At 38.4% G+C, this 11,355-nt stretch overlaps 1 protein-coding gene across 1 annotated transcript; it reads left to right on the plus strand.

The window, feature by feature from the left end:
* The first annotated feature begins 1,925 nt into the window (after positions 1-1,925).
* tgif1 (TGFB-induced factor homeobox 1) lies at positions 1,926-8,659 on the plus strand. The gene is made up of 3 exons (XM_067377941.1): positions 1,926-2,182; positions 4,181-4,410; positions 7,080-8,659. Exons 1-3 carry the CDS (start codon positions 2,167-2,169, stop codon positions 7,653-7,655), a joined length of 822 nt encoding a protein of 273 aa, XP_067234042.1. The 5' UTR covers positions 1,926-2,166; the 3' UTR covers positions 7,656-8,659.
* The last annotated feature ends 2,696 nt before the right edge of the window (positions 8,660-11,355 follow it).

The following is an 11,355-nucleotide window of genomic DNA, read 5'->3' on the forward strand; positions in this document are numbered from 1 at the left end:
TAAAGACATTACCTCACCGAAGTTTTAATTGTTTACATTAAGCCGTGTTAAGATTTTTGTAATCGTATCAGATTGTGTAGACACGGGCTATTGTTTACGCCTGTGTAGTCCAGAGTAACCTGTGCTCTTATCAACAGTAAATTGAGAATTAAGGCCAGCCAGACGCATGACGCATGCACGCCTCGCATGGAAAAGTCAACGACCTGACCTATATCTATTGACTCCAAATACTGCGTTATAAGCCATGTGCCTCAGTGTTTTGACAAGCAGCAACGCTTGGTTTTAAAGCTCTGTGACTAAATCATGTATGTTCTGACACGTATATAATAACGTGTGTGACGGATGCGCTGAATACTTTGCGTTTGAGCACTATCTGACGCTAAAATTCTGAACCGTTTTGGATTATGCGCCTAGTTGGAACAGCAGATGAACATAGGGCTCCATACGCAAGAGAGATAATCAGCGTTAAGAATTCTGAGACTGCTGTGATTTGAATTAGGGACGCGTCACCAGGACAGCTGAAGAAACAAGCGATTCTTGCTTTACAACCATAATCCCAACGGTCAACTGGATATCACGCAGCGCTGCGCCGACAGGAAGCATCACGCACGGCTTACAAATGGGGCTGTGCTGGGAACCGAGTTTAGAACCCCGTTTTTAAAATGGTTCCATGAAGTTAAAAGCGTTCGAACGAGCATTCGGAAAACCTTCCTTTTTTGCACTACTAACACACCGCTACTAAATCTAAAGCGCGAAACATAAAGCGACCTGTCTATCCTACTTCTGAACAAATGACTCTTTTGAGTCGGTTCTTTTTAATGAATTGAAAACACATACAGTGCCAACAGAGTAGTCCGATTCCAAAACCAATGACTCTTACGAGCTGATTCTCTTTAGTGAATCACTCACATTCAACTCGACCAGTGTTCAGTTCCCGGTCGAATGATTCTTAAGGCTGGTTCTTTACAGTGAATCAAAACACTTTAATTATTCTGACTCACTTAACAGCGAGTTTCTTTCGTAACGTCGAAACTTTCAATAGCCTATTGTATTATGTTTTAGGCTACTCAAAACTTGTGAGATTAAGTTAAAAGCGCACATTGTTGTAATGTTCAGCGGAAGCCTGTCTTATAAAATTACAGTTTTGCTTAGTTCGTATTTTTAATATAGCCTAGCTTACACTGCCGTAGCGTTATGCCTCCTCTAAAAAGTCTGAGAGTCATTTAAAAACTGTAAACATACTGAAGCAACAATAATGCTAAACTAATTTCTAATGTTTTGAATCTGTTCTGATGAAATCTGAAATCGTGCCAGGGCATTGTAGCTTATAGCTAACAAGTATCGCATTTTAATCGTTCTAAAAGAATCATTAATGGAACCGGATATTCCATACGATTCTCTCAAGCTTGCAACAGCATCATGGACATCTGTCACCTGAAATAAATGCCGCATTGCACCTGATAACACATCAACACTATCCTGCAGTAAAACATTTTTTTTTTTTTTTTTGTAACACTCAAACATCTCAGTCAAAAATACAACGCACCGCAACCAAAAATATTGTTTTGCAGTAGGGCGCTTAACAGAACTATGCTGATGAAAGCAGCCCCAAATATATCCCTGCCATGTGTCTGCCTCTTGGTAATGTTAACCTACATTCATAATAAACCAGCTTCCTGTCTCTCTGCCGCAGTCATTAAAGGGAAACGTGCAGGAACTAGATCCAATTCAATGTCCAAAACACGTCTCCACAAACACATCCCTCGTGCTGGATCTGTCTCTAAACACGTTTAAGATTCGAATCGGTTTGTCAAAAAGCCCTTTTTCGGTCTCTTTTTATCCTTTTTGTATGTCTGATGTCAGATTTTTCCCTCTTGCCCTCGGAGGGGGAGGATCTAACCGCGTTGAGTCACGCAGCTGTCAAAGATAGCTGTCACCCAGTTTCCACATCAAACACACTGAATGAGACGCGCAGCCTGTCCCAGGTACCCGACAATGAGTTGCGTCTCCGACAAATGAAAAACGCGCTCCGCGGCGATTCCTCGACAAAAAGAAATATTTCGCTCGATACTTCGTAACAATCTGGAATAATACAGTTGTGTGTGATTAAAGCGAGGAAGAATCGACCTCCTTGTTGCCAACGTGAAAAGGGGAATTTTGACGGACATGAAGACCAAAAAGGGTATGTTTCCTCTCGATATGGGTGATAGCGGCGATATATGTTATATTTTTAGCGGTGATTGTAACAAATGGATAGAACTTGTCGATGATGGTTTGAACAGAAAATGTCTGGCATTGCCTGCTATTGTTTTCCGCTGCAGACAAAACAGCCTTTTTCTCACCATGTGCTGGCGGGCTGTCACAATGAGCCGTTTCGCGTTATTAACACGCGTGGTTTTTATTCACAATATATACGCTTTGGTTTCGTTCAAACGTGCTTATTTAACAGTTGTGTTTATTTTAGCTGTTTTAAAGTGTTGTTCTACTAATCAATCTACAACTGTAACTTTAAGTAGTCTCACAAAGGTAACTCTAATGAGGTTTTTGTCGTGCATGTTTAAGTGTGTATAAAATGCCTTCGTGTTATAGTTGAACTCCTTTGGCTTGGGAAAAAATGTTCACGCGCTCAGAGTTTCTCATAACACTGACTCAAGTTTTGTTGGGAATATGAGGGAAACTTTCCAAGTGTGTCCTTTCTTTATTTGACGACTACTTTCTCTGCGTCTGAACATTTTGTCGCGGTTTAAATGTGCAACAATAAATGCTGACCTCCTTTTGTGAAGTTTGTGTATTTCGCGCCGCTTCCTCGAGGCGACGCTTTCACATTCCCTCCGACCTCGTGTTTCTCACAGCACACAATAGAGTCCGAGCTATTTTCTGTTATCAAGTTAATATTTCTCATATATTATGACGTGTAACCGTGTAGAGAGCCGTGTCAGGCTTTTATCTGTCACCTGACGTGATTTCACAAGTTTTCAACTTGTGAAAAGTCGAAAAAACAGAGTTTGAAATGTCCCACAAGCGACATTCTTTTGTTCGGTCTTGAGATTTGCAACAGGTTCCCCTCCCCCTCATCCTCCTCCACCACATGTAGGCCGACGACAAAGTTACTCCTTATTACTCCTCTTCACGAGTTCAGTCGTTTTCTCACACATCATCAAAGATAAACGTGTACGTGATTTCACTCGTTTCGTTTTTAGACTGTTAAGTCCCACGCTCACGCTCTAGCTGAAGTTGGGGAAAGTTTTCTTTCACTTACAGAGTGCTCATGAACTAAAAGTCCCCTTCAGCACTCTGAGTGCAACGTCTTATTGACAAACTAACCGGTTTATGAAGTTATAATAACATTCAAGTCAACATCATAAGCAGGGAAAGTTGTCAGATCAGCATTTAAAGGGATAGCGCGACCAAAATCATAACTCTGTCATCTTTTACTCACCCCCATGTTATTCCAAACCCGCATTTCTTTCTTCCACAAAAGGAGCTGGTAGGCAGAATGAGACTCAGTCATGATTCATTTTATTTTCCTTTTCATACCGTTAAAGTGAATAGTGATTGATACTGTCATTCTGCCTTTGTGTTCCACCTAAGAAAATCACACATGGTTTGAGGGTGAGAAAATAATGACAGAATTTTATTTTTGTGGTGATCTGGCCCTTTAAGTGAGTTTTGTGTTTAACCGTAGGCTTTGTGAGTGTATTTACAGTGCTCGGAAATGCACCATGAAACATTGACACTGTTTAGAGTCTTTGTGACGCCTCCACTTCATCCATGAATCACATGGCTTCACTTGACAGCAGGGATGTGACACATCAGCTGCCACACACACTCTCTCTCTCACAGATGCACGCTTATACATGCATACAGACGGCCAGGCGCTGTTGTGAAGCGTTCCGCAGTTGGCATTTTGGAGGGAGAGACAGTGTGTGTGAGATAGGGGGAGGAGGAGGAGGGTCCTCAGCAGGGGTTGGGGGGTTGATGTTTGACTGGGTGTCTTTTGTCCTCCTTCACACACATGGGTACACACTGATTCCCATTCCCACTTATTGATTGTTAAAAACACATTGCTCATACACCAGCTTGACTTCATACTTCAAAGCCTTTTTGTATAGAAAGTAGTATAATGTTGTAAACTTCATAGTTTTTAAGTGGCAGTGTTTCTCGTCTCGTATGCCTACAGGTGTGTTGGCGATGTCCGGAAGCGAGACGGAGGACGAGGACAGTTTGGATGTGCCTCTTGACCTCTCTTCAAATGGAGGAGTGTCAGGGAAGAGGAAGAGGAGAGGAAACTTGCCCAAAGAGTCAGTACAGATACTCCGGGACTGGCTCTACCAACACCGCTACAATGCTTATCCATCGGAGCAGGAAAAAGCCCTGCTGTCCAAGCAGACCCATCTCTCCACACTACAGGTACTGAACATTTATAGAAGTGTATATATGTGGCCTAGTACAGAACAAAAACAAAGAAACTAGGGAACAACTGCATGTAATGCAGCTAATCAAATTTCCCATGGTTATGGAAAACTGAAATATCAGGGAATGTTAAAACTGTGATTTCCAGGCTGTATTATACTGTATTTAATAATATTTCGAATTAGCTTCTATTTTTATATTTTAAGACAACATTTCTAATTTTCACATAAGTTTTTAAAGTGTGTTTTCATCTAATATTTATATTTTATTTTATTAAAGCTTTTTTCAATTACAAAAAAAAAAAACAATTTTTAATGGTTTTAGTTTTAGTTAACAGCAACAACGCTGTTTCCAGGTCTGGGAAATTCACAAAAATATTCATTTTATTGTTTAGAAATTGCTCTTTGTGATTGAAGCATCTAAAATACTTTATATAAAATAGATTAAACAATATAGTATTCAAAATCATGAGGCTAAAAAGTTTGAGAAATATTTGAATGACTCAGAGCAGTTTCTTAAGTTATGCTTCAGAGAAGGTTTGAAGTTTCTCACGACTGCTTTTTTTCTGTCAAGAATGCAAAGGGGAATTTTTCAGTTTTCTGCTTTGTTGATCAGTAATCTATTTATATGCTTCACAGGAGCGCAGTTAACTGTCATCAATGTCTAGTTCAACTGATGTGTGAAGGAAACCGAAAGGTTCAATGTCATAAATAGCAGAGGGCCAAAAAAAATACGTCAGAGAAAGAAAGAGTCAGCTCTTTTCGCTAGCGCTCCTGCGTTTAAGATCACACATTTTATTCCCGCTGAGTTTTAGCGTCATATAAACAACACTTCCTGTGAATGCAGTCAATGGAGAGAATTCCTGTGGACAGATGAGTGAATAACTGTTTTGAGTCATCTGAGATGTAGCCACATAGAGAGGGAGAGAGAGAGAGAGAGAGACTTGCTCAGACACTGGGCCAGGAATTTCCCCTGCGCTCAGCCAGCTGTCTCACTAACAATAGGGAGACACAATACACACACATTAACATAGTGAAGACTACCAGGCTCAGGCGGACCGTTGGATACACAATACAGCCCCATTACCCAGAGAGCCAAAGAGGCTTCTCTTCTGAAGGGACTCGCTGGAAGACAATACAGGAGCATTACCATACTGAGGACTGCTTCTTTAAAACGGCCCTTTTAGAAACTGAGAAAGAAAAGTTGGAACTCAAGTTATTTCATTATGGCATAATGTGTGTATTGAGAAAGTAGGCCAGAATAGAATTGTAAAAGTCAAAACAGATCTGCTTATTGTTGTAGCAAGTGTGCTAAATTTAAAATGCTGAAAAGTTTTTGTTGTACGTGTAGTGTCAAAATAGATAATAAAATAAATAAAAAATAGTACAAATTAAATAAAATGCAGCATTAAAAATTAAGTAAATGTTAATTATATATATATATATATATATATATATAAAATAGATAAAAAAATAAATAAAAATATTAGAAATTACATAAAATGCAGCATTAAAAATTAAGTAAATATATATTATATATAATACAATTATTTGATACATTTAATAAATAAATATTTAATATATATATATAATAAAATAAAAATTTGTATACATTTAATAAATATTTAATAAATACTATATATATATATATATATATATATATATATATATATATATAATTAGTTAAACTAACATTTGTTTTTATGTTCCTAGCTGAATATAATTAATTTTAGACTCTTTTTAGACTTGATCTGTGTGTATTTACACTTAAACTTCAATGTAAATTGGTAAATAAACATAACTTCATTGACTAAAAAGGCCAGCAGAGTACAATTGTTGATTTAAACTAAAGGTGTAAACAGTCGGCCATTACTAACGAAAGTAATTGGTCTTTTTGTAGAGATGCACACTGAAGTCAAGCATTCACATTGTTTTTCTATACCCTGAAATGTTGGATTTGCATTAGAGTAGTTCTTACACCCCCTCAGGTGAGATTCACCAGAGCCGTGAAAGATACAGCGCTGTTAGCATGATTAAGGCCTAAAGCCCTTAGGCCCAACAAAGAGAACAATCTGAGGGATAAAGGTGAACTGTTACTTAGGTGATTGAGAGAAATTCTCACCGCCAAGAGCTTCCTGCTTTCAACTGCCGACTCAGCTTTTTAAAAGAGGAAAAACATAAATAGAGTCAGAGATCTGTCACATGTTAACTCAATACAGACTCATGAATTTCCATTTTAAACTTGAGCAAGACAGTGCGCAAACAAAATAAAAGGTTTTATAGGACTATAGGCTTTGAAGTTACAGATAGAATGTGAGGTTATTCATCCCATAAGAAAATAACCATATTTAGTTGCTTAATTGTATATTTTTGATTAAAATGCCTTATTTTTGTTGTTCTTATTTAATAAAAACTTAATTTAGGTTAATAAAAGTAACTTTTTTATTTAAAAATTGTCTTGTTTTACAGTTTCAAAGAACGAAACAAAAAAAAGTACAGCTTATTTAGATGATCTACTTCTTCATTATTGGATTATAGGACATGATATGTTATTGATGCACAAATAAGTAAATAAAAATATTGAAAAATTCATATTGATATGATTTGTAGTATGATATGAAGTATGTTAGCATTTTAACGTCTTATAATCTGCTCTTTTCTGCACAGGTGTGCAACTGGTTTATAAACGCCCGGCGACGACTCCTTCCTGAGATGCTCCGGAAAGACGGCAAGGACCCCAACCAGTTCACCATCTCGCGACGGGGCAGCAAGGGCGGCGAGATGCTCAGCGACAACTCCCAGTCCCCCAAACACGGTCTCCTCGCTAACGGAGAGGACCGCAACAGTTATGAGCCCGGCTCGCCTCACCCAACCAGCAACACACCCACTTCTAACAGTTACCCCAAAAAGGCCCCGTCCCCCAAAACACCCCCCTCACCCGGACCTGTCTTACCCAGACCCTCCGTCATCTGCCACACCACCATCACCACGGGCACACAAGGCATCGGCACGACAACGCGCCTTGGCGTCGAGGGTGCCACGGAGCTGCCGCTCACGGACGCCGCCGGCCTGTTCGGGTGTCGCGGGGAGGGTAACGTCAGCCCCCAGAGCGGCCTGTTCAACACCCCGCCGCCCACCCCGCCCGATCTCACCCAGGACTTCAGCGGCTTCCAGCTGCTGGTTGACGTGGCGCTCAAGAGGGCCGCAGAAATGGAGCTGCAGGCCAAACAGCTCCTCGCCTGAAGACAAAAAAAAACGGATGGATGAATGAAAAAGCTTCATCGATGTTTGTTTCTTGCCCCCCAAAACTGAACTCCACAGCGAGTTCAAAAAACTTGACTGAGCAACAGAAAGCAAACAAGCATGGCCTGATCATTTCTATTTTTGGTAAATGTAAATCAAATCGATGAGGATTCCTTTATGTAAAGCATTTCAAGGTGCCTTGGCAGTCAGTTCTTTTTTTGTATTCCATTTATATGTAAATAAATATGTATCTTTTCATTTTGTACACAGGGGACCAAAACCAAACAGTAATACGACTTCCTGTCTTTCCTTCTTTACGAGAAGATGAGCGCTTCTCCCATTCCTCATGAGTCTTTCTTTCTCGTTTTCAGAGATTCGGCTCTATGATTGTTGATTTTGCCTCATTTTTAGAGAACACGTCTGATATTCTGCCTCGTTTTTTTGCACAAAATGGCAGGTCATCTCAGTATCTTATCAACTCTAGCTTTCTCTCCAACAGAATCTAATCACTACTGCACCGGGTCATTCTGTGTCTCATAGATGTTCAGTTTTTTGTATTGTTTTTTGTTGTAAAGTTTCGGATGCTGTCGTTAGTATGTTTCTTTTTTTTTCCTTTCATTACTCTTGAGGGATATTCAGATGTAGCAGAACTATAGTCTGAGATTTCCTCTGAATACTCAGTGTAGAAACGGCCAGTGAATGTGCCCACATGCTCCCCACCCCACCCCTAAACACACACACACACACACACATACATACACACCTTGGACAAATGAGCTGGAAGAATGAACACTACATGACTTGTATTACGTTTTTTCTTTTTTGTTTATTAAGTTGAGACCACTTTCAGAGGATAAAAGGAAATGGTTTTATGTCACCAAATATGTTGATTTCAAGGTTTTGGGACCTTAGACCAGTGCATTTACAGTAGCCAATGTGACATGATGCCCAATGATGTGACTTCTCCTCCTTACTGTGCAATGTATGTGGCAAATAGGGGTCACACGGTGTTCAAATAAAGTTTTGTTTTCTACAAAATTAATCTCCTTTCTTCTGCTTATTTTTAACGACATTGTTCGACAAGTGTTTTTAGTGGGAAAATTGAGAGGTTCTTATATTCAAGGCTGTTTTACCTCTAAACAAAGAGTATCACTGAAAAGATTAGCCTTCAGATGACACTTCTTTTCAGTAGTGTTTGAAAAATGAAATAACATGTAAGGTCAGACAGAAAATGTGGATTGCTTTCATAAAGCGAAAGCCAGCATGAGCAGGTACATCCAAACGAGATGATTTATACCAATCCAACGCTGCCCTACCTTGACATCTAACACATATTAAAGGCATGTTCTTACAGGCTATTGCTAAATCATACTGACATTCTTCTCTGTGTGTAAGCTTCACAAGAACGCCAATTAGCATAATCCTGCATTTAATTAGCAGTAGCTAAAACCAGACGTCAACCATGGCTTGCCAATGGCGTCTGTGAGAGTGCATGTCTGTATCTGAGCACAGACAATAAAGACGGATTAGCGGGGACACGTCTGTCCTGGATATTCAATCGCACTCGGTTAGACAGCTGTTCTTTACTTTAGACTTCTCACTGGGCTGAGATCCAAACAAACAACTCAAAGGGTCATTGGTCTGGTTGGTGATCAAAGTGATTAGCAGCTCAAAGCGGTTAATTAACCGAACACCTATATTTAAAAAGACATTAGGTTCTATAATACTAAAGACTTTTGTATGCTTCACACATATTAGATGAGAGTTTATCTGTTCTCTGGGTTCATCCGTGGAAGAAGCCTGAAGCTCTCTACTAATAATAATCAAAGAAGATCTGTTCTCCTACTCAGGCCTCAGGCAATGATTTCAAACTATGGAAGCCTGTTTTCAACTCAGAGTAAAATATAAAGAAGCTAATAGTAAGAAAGTTTAAAACAAGCAAAATTGGGAAATATGAAGGAAAAACTGTAAGGTTGCGCAAAATAAACGAGTTGCAATTGTGAGCTAGAAAGTCACAAAGACATAAAGCCGGAATAATAGTTAGACAATTTAAAATAAGCCAAATTGCGAGACACTTGTCAAAATAATGCGAAATAAAGTTACAATTACGAAAAACAGTCAAATTATGAGAAACAATGACACAATATAAAGTCTTAATTATGAGAAATAAAACTGAAAAGTGAAAAATAAATGTGCAATTATGAGAAAAAAGACGCAATAGTCTCGTGTAGCCAGACCTTCAGACTGACGGCAGGAGGTCTGGACTCTATCGTAGCTTTCAAGGACCGCCCAAGAGGACGTTTGACTGACATGTAACACAACCAATCACGGTTCGTCATGTTTAGGGGCGTGAACATGTAAAGTCGATGTCCCTACAATAACAGACCAGCGTGCATCTAATAAATTATTCATCCATGAATGTTGTGCAAGTTTACTGCAACAGTGGAGCTGTGAACTTCACATGCTTTTGAAAATCAAGTGTTTAGTTGATTCTGGTAAGCGCTCATTATCACAGCTGTAAACATGATGGTGTTCTTCTTCCATGAGGGGGTTTGGCATCACGGCATTTGTTTCCAGGTGGACCATTAAAGAACGTGACACACACAGAATTCAACCAACCAGATGACGACTTTGAAAATCCTGAAGTGATTCCAGTTAAGTGTGCCATATCAGACTTTCAGCCAACGGTTGGTGGGCATGACGTCCGAGGCTCAGACTAAAGACTAATTTCGAGAAACTGACGTAATTGTGAAATGTCACAACACTGAAAAATAAAATCATAATTTTGAGAAATAAAGTCACAATTTTGAAGAAATATAGACAATTAAGAAATAATAAAGTTGTAAGATCGCGATTTGGAGAAATAAAGTCGCAATCAGTGCTCGAAGTGGGCCGGTACGGCACTTCTATATTTTAAGCTATAGTGTACCGGCACTTCGCACATGCTGCCAGTAGAGCATCTCTAGGCCCTTTTTCTACTCAGAAAATTTTATTTTCATTTGAACATTTCATTTTAAATTAAAATGTATTATTGTGGATTAGATTAACATCATGCACAGAAATTATTAAAGACACAATCACACTGTAAAAATGATTTGTTGGTTTAGGCATAACTTAAAGTACACTCTAAAAACTAATTCAGGGGACCTTTAGTCATTACTTATATTATATATATATATATATATATATATATATATATATATATATATATATATATATATATATATATATATATATATATATATATATATATATATAGTTGTGAAATAAAAAATCTAGTTCTGAAATGCTGTTAGACTTTTTACTTGTAATTGTTATTTTATTGAGCTTGGATGACACAAACTATGCCTATTGATTCGATATACTATCAAGACTTGCCATAGTTTAACATTTTCAGTTAATCAAAAATATTTAATTTTAAGTTCTGTTAATGTAAAATCTGATGACGTGTAAACATGTTTCATTGTTTTGAGTTGTATGAACACTTCTTTTAATTTAGACAAACTTAAGTTAAGTGAAACTGGGCTGGGATTTATATTTCCCATCATGCTTTGCCCATGACACTTGAAAGGGAGAGTAAATGTTAAAATTAAATGTTATATGTTTTTTTGCACAAGATTAATGGTTAGGGAGATTTAGCAGTAATTAGCATTTTGTTATACTAATTTAGAAGAGTTTCTGTTAATGTGGGTTTTTGAAG

This window comes from Chanodichthys erythropterus, chromosome 23 (genome assembly GCF_024489055.1).
Source record: "Chanodichthys erythropterus isolate Z2021 chromosome 23, ASM2448905v1, whole genome shotgun sequence".
NCBI classification, from domain to species: domain Eukaryota; kingdom Metazoa; phylum Chordata; class Actinopteri; order Cypriniformes; family Xenocyprididae; genus Chanodichthys; species Chanodichthys erythropterus.